This window comes from Pinus tabuliformis, chromosome 3_2 (assembly GCF_031772625.1).
Source record: "Pinus tabuliformis cultivar Carrire ecotype Pingquan chromosome 3_2, CPIR1, whole genome shotgun sequence".
In the NCBI taxonomy this organism is placed as follows: Eukaryota; Viridiplantae; Streptophyta; class Pinopsida; order Pinales; family Pinaceae; genus Pinus; species Pinus tabuliformis.
Window position 1 is genome coordinate 1,288,733,777 of NC_142302.1, and position 14,577 is coordinate 1,288,748,353.

General features: G+C 34.1%; 1 protein-coding gene across 1 annotated transcript; it reads right to left on the reverse strand.

Moving 5' to 3' along the window:
- Nucleotides 1–9,510: 9,510 nt before the first annotated feature.
- Nucleotides 9,511–12,038, reverse strand: LOC149185459 (uncharacterized). The gene is made up of 3 exons (XM_089419105.1): nt 11,759–12,038; nt 11,355–11,623; nt 9,511–10,253 (listed from the first exon to the last, which is right to left on the reverse strand). Exons 1-3 carry the CDS (start codon nt 11,970–11,972, stop codon nt 9,645–9,647), a joined length of 1,092 nt encoding a protein of 363 aa, XP_089275231.1. The 5' UTR covers nt 11,973–12,038; the 3' UTR covers nt 9,511–9,644.
- Nucleotides 12,039–14,577: the final 2,539 nt, after the last annotated feature.

Here is a 14,577-nt window from a genome sequence, read left to right on the forward strand (position 1 = left end):
CGGGACGGCTAAAAGTCGCTGGAATCCGGGCAAAAATATTTCAAAAAATCTTGTAGAAACAATGTTTGAATCATGTTTTTGATGGTGGAAATGGATTCAGCACCATCAAAAATGTTTAGGACACCTAAATTTTTTAAGTTTAACAACTATAACTTGGATTTACAAAAATACTTGCTAGATTTTCTGTAAATATGACTAAAATTTCCATAACTTTCCCGGAAACTCCTCCTCCAAATTTGTTAAAAGCAAACAAATAATAGCCATGTGGCGACAAGCAGATGAAACGATAATAGCATGGGATTATTAAAATAGTCCGTTGCAACCAGAAAGCGATGTATATCAAAAGAGGAAGTGATAATAGCATGGGATTATTAAAATAGTCCGTTGCAATCACAAAGCTATGTAATTAATAATTTTGTTCAAAGCGATGTATATCAAAGCTATTTGGCAAACCCAACAATGGCATTTGGCAAATCCGAAAATGGCATTAGGTCGAGGGAATTCCACCATCAAATGCATTTAACACGCATTGCAATGTAATATCTCGGGGAATGGCATGATTGTAATCACAATTCACAAGTTTTCTAATGTAACGCACACAATTCAATGCACAAAGCCATATGCTCTATTTTTAATTTTATTTTGCCCTAACTAATTCCAATACATATATATTTAACTAGTTATATTTGTACTTAATCCTAATAAGTGATTATACACAATATACAATAGGTGAATTAAATTTTTAATTTTAATTTCAAATTAATTTAAATAGGATTTAGATAGGCAAGGGAGTTATCATTTTCAATTTCATCATTAATAGAATAGACTAAGAAAATATATTGGAATTTTTCAATTTAGATTATTATGTCAAAAAGATTAATTAGCAAAATCATTACAGTGCCAAAATTATAGGGGAAACCCAATAGTCTTAAAAATATAACCATTTTAATTATCAAGTGTTTTTATAAATTAAACTAATAAATCATGATATAAAAAAATATTTTCATAAAACAACTAAACTAAATAAATAATAATTTTTACAAAATAAGATAATTAAATAATATTAGATTTACTTTTGTATTTAGGATATTGAATTTATTTATGTATCAAAAAATATAATTTAAATAAGTAATGGAAAATTGTCATTTTATTAATGACTAGCACAACCATATAAAGTTAAAGGTTTGTAAATATGAATAAGCATCAAGACAATTACCTTATGACACATCTCACATTGACAAGATTAATAAAGAAATATCAATTAAATTATTGTTATTAAAACATAAAACAAGATCTAAAACAATGGTGATTCACCCATGCTTTACCATTCAAAACATGTAAATATCATTTGTTACAATACCATGGGCCAATACCATGGCTTATCATTACCACATGCTAAAAGTAACCTTAGCTCATTTTAAAATCAATTTTATACATGTTTTGATATAGTTTAATTTTAGAACATTATTTTAAGTAAATTTATAAACAAATAGCACATAACTACTTTTAAAATAAATGTCAACCCTCTATTTTGAATATTGTTAAAAATATTTCATTTATAATATTTGGGAAAAGTTAAATCCGTGCCATCTATTTATTAATTATTTATAGTTAAATTAAATTGATTTAAACCCTATCGAGATACATATATAAAAAAAATTGTTAATTAGGTAACTAGATTCCAAAAATAACTAAGATTAGATATCTAAATTAAGAAATAAAAAGAAATATTAAAAAAAAATAAAATTATACATGAATTAAACAATATACTAGCACAACCATATACCTTAAATATCTATTAAACATCAAAACACTTAGCTCATAATACATCTCACATAGCCAAAATTAAAATGAATAAATTATAACTTACTATTATTATTATTATTATCTTAGTAAAACATATTTCCATCCACATTTTATCCTAGAAATTCCTAACTTAACTTTGTTACAATATCATGGGCCAATATCATGGTTTACTAATACCATATGCCCCAAAAGCCATGAGTCGTTCTTATATGACATTTTTTTAAATTAATTTATCTAATTAAAAGGGAAATGGAGGGATATCTATTTTTAAAATACATTTCAATATTTTATTTGTACTTACCACTAACAACATTTAGTATATTTCATGAAGGTTAAATCTCATTATACATTTAATAATTATTTATAATTAAAATAAAACTAGGAAAACCCTATTTGAAAATACACAAATAGTATGGAGACTTATAAGCAACATGGAGAATTAAAAGCAAGGCTATTTGGTTGGAATGTGGAGATGAACATAAAAAATTTGTTTGGGCTTTTTCAAGGGAAGAAAGATGTACAATACCATCCAAAAGTTGGAGGATGGGGAGTGCAGAAAACTCTTCAGCTTTAAAGACATGGATAATTTAGGGAAGAATCATTTTCAAGGCGTTCATAGAGTGGCAAAAAAGGTATGCATTGCAGAAATCATTGGGGTTGCTTAATACTTTCCTAGTTTGGTTGACAAGGAGGACAAGGGGAACATTATGGAAGAAATTCCCGAGGAAACACTTAAGGTGCTTCTTCATTCATTTTAAAAGGAAAAAGGTTTGGGCTTGAATGACTAGTGAATGGAATTTTTCCTAGGGCTATATGATATAATTGGGAATGGATTGCTATAAGTCATCAAAGAATCAAGGAGAGAGGATGGGTTTCTTCCCGCCTTTAACTACACCTTCATTGCACTCATTCCGAAAGTGGATAACCTTCTTCCCTTTGAATACTTCTCGCCTATCTCCCTATGAAATTGTATATATAAGGTTATAACCAAAGTGATCACTATGAGATTAAAGCCCATACTATCATAGGTCATATCAAAAGAACAATTTGGTTTCTTGGAGGGTCATCAAATTCATGAGTCCATTGGTGTGGCCTAGGAATATTTATAAAGTCTCAAGGTCCATGAGTTAATAGGAGCATTCCTAAAAATATATCTCTCAAAAGCTTATGATTGGGTTAGCTCGCTATAAATTAGATTACTATTAACCCACATATATTTTAACCTGAACACCATTATCTAGATTATGATATGCTTATATATTTAGTCATTTTAATTTCTTATTGATTATTCGATTGCTCTGTTTTTCCATCATAAGAAAGGACTACATCAAGGCTACCCACTATGCCCTTTTCTTTTCTGATTGGTGGTAGAAGGCCTTAGTAGGATGATGATCAAGGAAAAACAAAGAGGTGAGTTTCAAGGTAGTAATATTGCATAGGCCTTACTGGTGACTCTTCTTCTCTTTGTTGAAGATGATCATATCTTGTGTAATGGTTCCAGAAGATATGTAACTAATACTCATAACACACGATCCACAATCTTTCCTCAGAATCTAGAGGAAAGAGAAATCCAATGCATCAAGTTTATTTTTCCTTTTGAAATAAAAATGCTTGAACAAGGACTAAAGTACATGTGTTTTCATATTAAACAAAATTGCTACAACAAGGAGGAATGGAACTCACTTATAGCAAAGCTAGAGAACATATTAAATGTTGGGGCCACATATTGATACAAATCTTTTACTTCAAGGATGCACATAGAATTTCACGTAAATGAGCATGTAACCTTGTGAAGCATGCACATAAAAGAAGAGGAAATCAAAAGAAACCATGAGAACAAAGGCACAAAAACAAGTTGATAACGGAGTTCACCTAGTGTGGACTATGTCTCTAGGACCTCCTCAATGTGGGGAGACCACTTTCATTAATTTGTAGTGAAATCAAATTACATGAAATTACAAAATGACACCTTATGCCTCCACTTCTGGGGATAGCCTGAAAATCTAGACCTCTACTAAAGAAACATACTGCACCATTGCATTCATGACAAAAAGTCGTGAAAAATGACGATAAAGTTGGCCCTTTTTTGTGCTAGTGACCACTAGGGGTCTAGGCAATCTTTTATATTCCTTGCAACATTCCTTAAAATCTTTGTCGAAAATCATGCCCAAGTGGGGCATGGTCCTAACTATTGGTTTTGCAGGCTGGGAATTGAGTTCCATTGGTCTTCCCCCTTTTGGCATGAGTATTGGTGAAAGGCACAATAGAATCAATGGTCAACATAGGTCAATGGTTAGCCAAACCGCGTCAGGTCATTGGGAGGCTAGAGGTCACAGGTTTAATGCTCAGACTTGCAGCTGTTGCATATATTCTTAAGCACATAAGTAACGATTGGCGGTCATCATTTGCGGATTAGGTATGTCGTTTGGCTCGCGGTTGGTGTTTTATGTTACACCATTGGCGGAATGGCCAACGGGTACGCAGGGTGGGTTTGACACCCGCCATTATATAACGTGTGATCCATTAATTGTTGGAAGTATATAGATTACTAACCGTTGCCTTTCCGGTCGGTGGGGTTTGACATCGCGTTGATCGACAATATAATTTTTTCAATTTTAATTGAAACTGGATCGAACAGGCATTTTTCTCGTCGTCGATTTTGGAGGCCACTCAACAAACTAAGTAGATGAAAATTTTATCACTGCGAATGATCCTACTGGTGAAAAATGTTTCCTCGTTGAGAAAAACCGATAGTAGCTGACTGGGTGCCACATGGCACATTCTGATTCGTTCGTACTCCTCAGTCATTCGTTGACTGGGTTGCTTATGTGACCTAATGTGTCGTATCTTGATTGGCCCCCCTGTCGAACTTACCTCCAAGTCATCATGTTGACATACTCATCAATACTGATGATGCGAGCATCCGTAATGCTAACTTCACCACCACATGTCCTCGTGTGGGTCGTGCCTCCCAAAATTTTAGTTGTTTCACAAAAAATTCAGCAGGTGATAACTTTCTCATACAATGTCAGATTGAGCTGTCATTCACGTTGTTGGATTTAGAACGACGAGATATTTGATTTGCGATTACTTCTGCTACGCTATGAAGACTTTGAAATTTTAACATTTTAGGATCCTCCTCGATCACATATGGTTATCCATGTCAGGTAGACTGATATTAGTAAAATATGTACTTGAAACTATTGCACTCCACTAGATGTCATTGGCTTGGAAAGGATAGAAAATTTTGTTTCAAATTTTTTTGGGTAGGCCATCAAGAACATATGGTTCTTCCTTGGGTATGGTGGGATCACATTACTTCACAAAAACTTCTGGGAGGTTAGGGTTTAAATATTAATATTCTTTTCTCTAAATCTCTAGCAACAAAATGTGTTTGGCGGCTCCTTTCTATTGGAAGTGTGTAGACCATGGTTGCATTTTAGAAGTACATTGCTCCAAGTTCTCTTGAGGATAAACAAGAAGACATGATAAGCTGTGATCAGACATTTTAGTTTCTTGGATAGCAATCCTAAACTCCTTTGACCTTATTAGCACAAGTCTCCAATGGTGTGTTGTAAATGGTAGCAGGGTGAGGATAGGTGTTGATCATTGACTGGACTATAGAGAAAGACACCTTCTCCTGTAAACCCTCATTGACTTCCTCCATGGTAATGGGGTTTCTAATATCTCTAATTTAGATAATCCTACAACCTCTACATTATGTTCTCAGTGCTAGAAGTAAACAATTGATTTAAGTATAGAGGGTGATTTTATAGAAGTCTTGAATGTCTATTTAAGAGCTCTTATAGAAGGTCATATCAGTTTGTTAGACAAGGAGGATGAACTAATATAAACCTCAACCCCTTTTGGATTTTGTACTACTAAGATGGGGTATATTCATATTCATATGGTCCTAGCACTTGAAGATCCCAAATATTTGTGGAAGACAAGGCATTGTAAATGCCCCACAAAATCTTGGATTTTTATGTGGTGTTTATTATGGATCAAAGCTCCCACATGGGATGTTATAAAAGAAGGATACAAGGTAGGTCTAGGTTTGTGTGCACTATGCAAAATGAATAGGGAACCTTCTACACATCTTTGTATTAATTTCCCTTTTCTTCTACAAGTTTTGAATTCTTGGTAAACGACTTTAGGATAGGAATGTGACTAGAATGGTATAAATGTAGAAGACTCTTGGAAAAGATGGATTTCTTCACCATGTACCAAAGCCTTTAGAGCTTTTCGATTATTCATTTGTTGGGGGATTTTTCTGACAAAAAATAAGCCTATTTTTTAGGATATGTCCTATTTAACTGTTTTTGTTGCTCCTAAAGGGCTAGCTATTTCCTCACACCTTCCTCAATGCAATGGTGCACCTCTCCCTTGTTACATCATTGCAGAAGAACCCAATATGTTAATTCCATATGTGTGCTTTGATGGGGTTTCATAAGAGGAAAAAAAGCATAATGGGTGAGGATTTGTCCTTCATCTCTCTATGAACCACTTCTTTCAAGTTAAAATGTGATATGGTAAAGGGACAAATAATAGTGTGGAACTTTTGGCTTGCAAATTCTTGATGCTTTTTGCATAAGAAAATAATGTGATCATCTTCAAGTGACAAATTGAATCAATGGAGCACAACGATGTAGAAATATTTTACTAGAACTAATTTGAGAGTAATTATTGAGGTTGATTTTTTTTTTTTTTGACAATTTTACTAGTTCACACATCTATAGGGAGGGGAATTCCAAATCCAATAGTCTCTTAAAAGAAGTAACATAGATTTAAGAGAGAGGAGATGACATTTTCTACTTAGACATGTTCAAACCTACTACAGAAGAACTTAATTAATACTCTATATATAATCTTTTTCATGATAATTTTTCATTCTCCTTTTTGAAACAATATTAAGAAATGAAGGTTTTTCTTTACAAATTTTTGCAATGCAATGTAATGTTGACTTTTTTTTTGGGATCTTGTTGATCACATCTTGAGTCATTTGGACTCAATTGAATACACAAACCTTGATGTGTATATACAAAATGTAATTTTATAATTGATAAAAAAATTATTTAAAAAAATATAGATTAATAATTCTAATCTGTTACCACGTAAAATCCCTTACCACTTAAAATCCTGTATTCAAACTTTATGCCATTGGTGCATTGTTTTATTTTTGAATGTGATTGATTGACTAAGTAATTGTTATAACATTGGATTATTCCTAGTTTCCCACCTAAAATCGCACTCTAATGTCTTTATATCTATATATGCATACAGGGAAACTTGTTTAAAAACGACAAATATTTTTTTTTTTCCTAGTTTCCTAGTTTCCCACCTAAAATCGCACTCTAATGTCTTTATATCGCACTCTAATGTCTTTATATCACAGTCTAATGTCTTTAATGCACTGCGTAAACCCCCATACTTAAATTCAAAAAGAGTGAAGGGATCTCTACTTGAATGGTTCATGAGGCACAATACTTGCTAAGGTTTTGCAAATGGGGTAGCAAGCTAAGTGGGCTTGATTGTGGGAAGAACTCCACAGTTAAGCGCACTTGAGCCAGAGGAGATCTGGGATGGGTGACCTCGTGGGAAGTCCTGGTTACCGGGTGCAAGACCCGGAAGTGATGATTGATGCTATGTGATTCATTTCACTAGTTTCAATCCCACTTCTTCACCCCTGTGAGCATCACCCCATGCAATGAGTGCTAAGTGAACTATTCAAAAATCATGAGAAATTAGTCAATTACAACTGCTTCTCATGGAAATGGTCATACGTGAATGACTTACTTAACGCAGTTGAATCCCAAAAACGATATCTAATATAATGCACTGCGTAAACCCCCATACTTAAATTCAAAAAGAGTGAAGGGATCTCTACTTGAATGGTTCATGAGGCACAATACTTGCTAAGGTTTCGCAAATGGGGTAGCAAGCTAAGTGGGCTTGATTGTGGGAAGAACTCCACAGTTAAGCGCACTTGAGCCATAGGAGATCTGGGATGGGTGACTTCGTGGGAAGTCCTGGTTACCGGGTGCAAGACCCGGAAGTGATGATTGATGCTATGTGATTCATTTCACTAGTTTCAATCCCACTTCTTCACCCCTGTGAGCATCACATCACCCGATGCAATGAGTGCTAAGTGAACTATTCAAAAATCATGAGAAATTAGTCAGTTACGACTACTTCTCATGGAAATGGTCATACGTGAATGACTTACTTAACGCAGTTGAATCCCAAAAATGATATCTAATATAATGCACTGCGTAAACCCCCATACTTAAATTCAAAAAGAGTGAAGGGATCTCTACTTGAATGGTTCATGAGGAACAATACTTGCTAAGGTTTTGCAAGTGGGGTAGCAAGCTAAGTGGGCTTGATTGTGGGAAGAACTCCACAGTTAAGCGCACTTGACCTAGAGGAGATCTGGGATGGGTGACCTCATGGGAAGTCCCGGTTATCGGGTGCAAGACCCGGAAGTGATGATTGATGCTATGTGATTCATTTCACTAGTTTCAATCCCACTTTTTCACCCGTGTGAGCATCACCGATGCATCATGAGAAATTAGTGAGTTACGACTACTTCTCATGGAAATCCCAAAAATGATATCTAATATGACAAATAATTGTTATAATATTGAAATTTTCCTAATTTCCAACCTAAAATCACAGTCTAATGTCTTTATATCTTTATATGCATACAAAGAAAATTTATTAAGGACCATGACAATTCCCACTAGATATTCAAATATAAATGGAACATTGAAAGGACCAACTGTAGTGCATAAATCGATGGATAACATTCGCATTCACCGTCGAATGTAAGTCATATTTCCTACCCATTCGTATCAGAAGTTCACAGATTTAAATATAGTCAGACAGGTATCCAGTCCGGTCAGATTGGAAATGGTTAGCTAAAATTATTCAAGATCTTCTTTATCCCATTAAGGAATTGTATTTTTTTTCAGAAGAATATATTATATTCAATATAAACAGATCTGTATACAAAAGAGCGGACATCTGTCCGGGGAGAAGGCAAAATTTCCAGGGAGCATCTGGAGATATCTTTCCTTATACATTACAAATTTTTTTTGGGATCTAGTTAGACAAGTAATGATCTTTAAATATGAAATGCATACCTCTCCATATTGCTGTTCGATTATGACAATTTATATTCACTTATTTTTTATTTCTACGGCTCAAACATTCTGGATTTAGCATTTCATTCAATCAATCCCAACTGGGCACTGACTTCAGAGATGTACCTACCCAAGTTGCATTTTAGTGTGCACGACTCACATTTCTCTGTTTGCACAAGGCTATTGAAGCATTTGTCAAGATACTGACCGTCTCAAATTTCCTTGGTAAGAAAATATTTGCGCCAACGTCCTCAAACTACTCACCGTTCACTCTGCTGCAACCGTGACTCGTGCAAAAACCATTCCTCAAACTACTCCCAGTTTAATCTGTTACAACTTATCTTGTGCAAAACAGGTTATGATGAATTACAGAAATATTCTATTGCATAAACTCCATTAAAATTCAAACAAATTCTATTTCATAACATTACCCAATACTTTCATTTCATTGGGATTGACTAACACCGTTGCCAAGCCCATGGCAGGATAAATAATGTAAATACTAAATCATGACTATGGAAAACAATAGCATGCAATCGGCACGATTTGATGCTCGGTCTTCCCATACATTTACCATGAAAAGAATTGGAGTGGCCAACTGCATAAACTCAGCTGATAACTGCTGTTTGTGAACCTACTTAAATTATATAAAAGCTGTGCTACATACCAAACGGAGTGATTATTACGAATTAATCAGTAGAATGCACCATTGCCATTGTTTCTCTCAGCGTTCCACTCCCATAGCTTGTCCGAGTAAGTTGGCAAACAGGTCCCATATGTTAAAGCGTTGGTAAGAACTAGGTTAGATGGAGTAATATTATACAGATCTTCGGCCATGGCCAGTTGATCTGGTGCTCTCGGACACATAAAGCATGTAGTCAAAGATAGTTCATGGTCTTCATTTATAACAACAGGTCCACAAGGTGTACTCCAAACATTTCTGTCGTCGGTGTAAATGCGTTCTGGAATGTTCTCTGACTGATCTGGTACTTTGTACTCCATCGGGACTGTTACTGCGGGCTCCATGTAATCTCCGAATCTTTTCTCCTCCATTACTGATTTGGGCATTGCTTTTGAACCGGTGAGTATTTCTTGGAGCTTAACTATTTCACCTTTACCGGCTTCTTTGATCTCGACATTACAATATGTTCTTGGAAGATTGCTGCATGTCTGGTAGGTTTGACACTGGTACATTTCATTATTTTCCTGATTTTCAGTTCTCTTATGACGTTGCTTCGCTCGCTGGCGTCCATCTTCGGATCCCCCTGACCTTTCGTAGACACGGCAAAGGGAGAGTTCACTCTGCCAAAAATAGATTAAGTTAGTCAGACCAACATATGTTCATAACTATAGGTCATGCCTTTATTATCACTGTTTTTCACTAATTCATCAAACAGGTTTACACCAGTTTCTCATTCCTTTATAAATTCTTAAATAATATATCGAATTTCAAATATCGACAGAATTTTATTTCCTTTCATTACTTTTTAAAATAAACACAAATTTATCTGAGAATATGTTAACATAAGGGTTTATAATCTTTGAATACTTCATAAATTTAATGTAATTGCCATTTTTGTGCAATAGTAACAAATTGCGATTTCTTTGATGTATGCAACCAGGAACATTTGGCTGTTTACATCTGAAATTTATTGTATATCATAATTATTAAATCATAGAAATATTAGCATAGATGTGTGTTTATTTTAGGTTTATGAGACTTTTTAAAATAATTTTTGTGATGTAATTTTTATGTGCATATTTTTGTCAGTAAAGAAATTGATAAATTTGAACTTTCCTACTAAACGTTTAATGATTCATATTTATATATTTAGACATGAAATTTATTGTAGGTGTAAATTATCAAATTATAGAACTATTAGCATAGATATATGTTCATTTTAGGTTTATCAGATTTTTTAAAATAGATGTATCTTCATTTTAGATTTATCAGATTTTTAAAAATGGATATATGTTCATTTTAGTTTTATCCGGTTTTCTACAAGAAGTTTTGTGATATAATTTTTATGTGCATATTTTTGTCACTAAAGAAATTGGTAAATTTGATCTTTTCGACTAAACGTTTTATGAATTTAATGGTAAGATAATTCATTTATACATATATATGCTAATTATAAGTAATAAATTAATTTATTTGAATTTTAGTTTTTTCTGAATATTAAGTGAAATTGGATCCTTCGAGAACTTCATAAATGCAAAATCAATGTTATACAGTCAAGTATCTAAAATTTGAATCCAGGTTGTAGGAGCTTCTTGGTTGTACATGCAGATAAATGAAGAAAAGTACGAGATCAGCTCAAGCTCTGCCCGCACATTTATTCTGTTAGCCGAAAATACCCCCGAGCAAATAGATTAAACGACTATGGTAATTAGAATAAATACCTTCTCAATTCTTTGACTTTGGGGTCGTGGCAGTCTATATTCGTTCATGATCCAGCCCGTCCTTTTGCCCTTCGGTGCTTTCCCTTTATAAAATACCAGCGTTTTCTTCGAGCCAATGCAACCAGAGAATTCCTTGAGAATCATCCGATCGGCGCCTGTAGCTTTCCAATACCCAGATTTTGTAACTCTGTTCGGCCGATCTCCATTCCTATACTTTCTATCTCGTTTTACATAAAAGAACCACTCTTTCTCTCCAATGGAAGCCAAAGCTGTGAAGTTCAAAATACAACTGAGGTTAAAAGAATGCCACAGCCTCATTCATTCATGCTCTAAAAGTGAAGAAAAATTTAAAATTTTATATGAATGAATCAAACAAAAGTATAGGGCCTATATCTATATGGAACCTGGAAGCTCCCAGGGGTCGTATCGATAGAGATCGATGGATGTAATAAGCTCAATATTGAAGTGCTTCCCTTCCACTTTTCTGCGCAGATAAAACTCCACCAGTTCTTCTTCTGTAGGATGGAATCTGAAGCCCGGCATGAGGACATCCTGGTCGTGCTCGAAACTGGTTTCACCTGCTCTCCACTCTTTACCTTTTATACTGCAGGAAGACATTGCAGACACACAAATTCAGAGATTAATTTACACTAGACAGGTGATGCAGAAGCCCTCTGAAAATTGGGAATTTATCAAACAAATATGTAATCTGCTATGCCTCTCTCCTGGCCCATAAATAGAAATCATGCAGAACAAGTGCCAAAGATGTTCTATATGGTGAAGGAAACCCTCAGGAGATGTCGAGTCCTTGACCACTCAAGGATGATGACGGGAGTCTGGGCCCCATTTTGCTTTGCAGTAACGAAACTGCGGAGTACGAATTGTTAGGGTTTATAAAAAAATGTACACATGAGCACTATGGGCCATCACAAAGTTGGACCTTTTAACTACTGACAACGACCACGGTGATTTGGTAAGGCCTTCACTACGCTGCCATAGCCGTCACTTTACAGCAGAGTTCAGTAGAGTCCAAGTATCATGGATCATTTTTGACTTTTTTCGCTGAAAATTACAAACAATAGCGATTGCCATTATTGTAAATTCCAACAGTCAAAGGAGACCCACGACGCAGCGTCAGACGGTTGGTGTGCGTCAGGTACAAAAATAAAATTTCAGAACGCAACGTTTATGTTCGAGCTTTGCTGCATTTATTAGAGTACTTATGGAGTATACGCACTTTATGTCAAGAAAAATACTTGCGACGCTTTGTGGAAAATGTACTATCACGAGCATCTGACTGCTATGGAAACCCTAATCGAAAACCCTAATCCTATCCAAAACTTTGTTTTTGCCGACTTTTTTAGCAAACTCTAAACTAAACCTACGCTCCCTGCGTTTCGAATATTATTGGCAAAATTATGCCACCTTTTAATTGTGGCGTGGGAGCATCTGCAACTACTGCTGTCAGCTTGATTTATCCACCTTCATCTCCCTTCCTCTCCGGTCCACAGAGACATGAATTTAACCTTTTCCAGTATCGCTATAAATGACATCCCTCCATAACATTAAAATGTTAATATATAGCTTTTTCGTCTTCAGTACATTTGACGGGAATCACAATCCCCTATTATTGAGATATGTTACTGTTTTCTTTAAATATACGTTTGATGCTTATCTTCAAGATGCTGCGTTTCATCTGCGGTTTTGGTCGAAAAGAGCGGGTTCCCATTTTTAGAGCTGTAGAAGCCAATTTCTAACAATATAAATGTTATGTAGGAGCTCTGTATTATGTCCTTATGACTCAGAGTCCAAGTTTCTATAAGATATTATCTAGTGGAAATAAGAAGTTTTAAACAGTGACAGTTATGACTCATTCTCTTACTAATTGCATGCTTTTCAGTGGTGCTTTCTAGATCGGGTATAGTGGGATGGGTAAGTTGCTTGGCCCAGAAAATCCAATCCTTTCTCAAAATTTTCGGTTCAACCAATCCATACACTGAAAATTTACACGCAATGGTTTTCTTCAATGTATCGCATTTCTTAATGTTAAAAATGTGAAATAAAAACAAATGAAACCATAGGAAAAAATATATAAAAATGTATCCATTAACTGCTACTGTGATTTCATAGGAAAATATATATAAAAATGTATTCATTAATTACTACTGCGATTTCTCTAAGTACCTTCTATTCACCTCCAGTCAAAGAAAAATAATTTGATTCGTCCTCGATGATATTACATTCATGCCGAGTCAAAGACAAATAATATGATTCTTTCACAATTATATTACATTCATGTCCAGTCAAAGTGAAGATAAATTAGTGTTCTATGCGCATTGGATTTCCCACCAGACTAAGGTAGATGTTAAATAGCCATAAATGTTTTGTATTGATCAACGTAAATATTTGAAATATTTTAATATCTTCTATTTATATCCCGTCAAAAGTGAAGTGGATCGTTCCATATTGCATTGGGATCCAAAGTAATGTAGTGGCTAAAAGCCATCAATGTTTTATATTTTAAAGTTTTGGCATCAGTGTTATGAGCATATCATACATTTTGTATTTATTTAAAGATATGGAAGATATGATACATGGAAGAGGGATATGAAACGCTATTCGTTTCCACATGTATTTAGTTAAATCGTTTTTTTTATTAATGGATTGATTTATTATTTTTTTATTAATTGGCTGATTTATTAATTGTATTTTTAATATGTATGATGACATGAATAGTAGTATGTATGATGATGAGTAGTGAATTTTAAAGTTGAAATGGTTTATCATATAAAAGAGTGATAATAAATTAGATAAAAATAGAATAAAATCAAGTTATATTATAATTGAAAATTTATAAGTTTATGAGGTGTAGAGTAGCTAATGATAATAAAGGTATTTATTTAAAGTATTATTTGCAAAGAAGTTATTAGTTTTAAACTTGATGGGTATAAATTCAATTCTCACTATGGATGGGTGGGTGTAAGTCATATGGATTTTCAAATATTTTTAAGAATTAAATGATTTTGATTATTATTTTTTATTAATATGTAGATAAATAAAATAATTGAAAATTTTTATTTAATTTTTTGAAGAATATTCCGCGAAAATCATATAGAAAAACTAAACTTTTGTCGACGCGTTTTGAACCAACCAGTGTTGTCAGTGTGGTTCATCATCAGGACAAGTTTCATATTAACATTAAATATATAATTTTACTATAATT

Coding starts and splice junctions, on each gene's coding strand:
- LOC149185459 (XM_089419105.1), bottom strand. CDS start 11,972: ATGTCTTCCTGCAGTATAAAAGGTAAAGAGTGGAGAGCAGGTGAAACC. Junction 11,624..11,758: donor CGACCCCTGGGAGCTTCCAG/GTTCCATATAGA, acceptor TGAACTTCACAG/CTTTGGCTTCCATTGGAGAG. Junction 10,254..11,354: donor AAAGTCAAAGAATTGAGAAG/GTATTTATTCTA, acceptor TATTTTTGGCAG/AGTGAACTCTCCCTTTGCCG.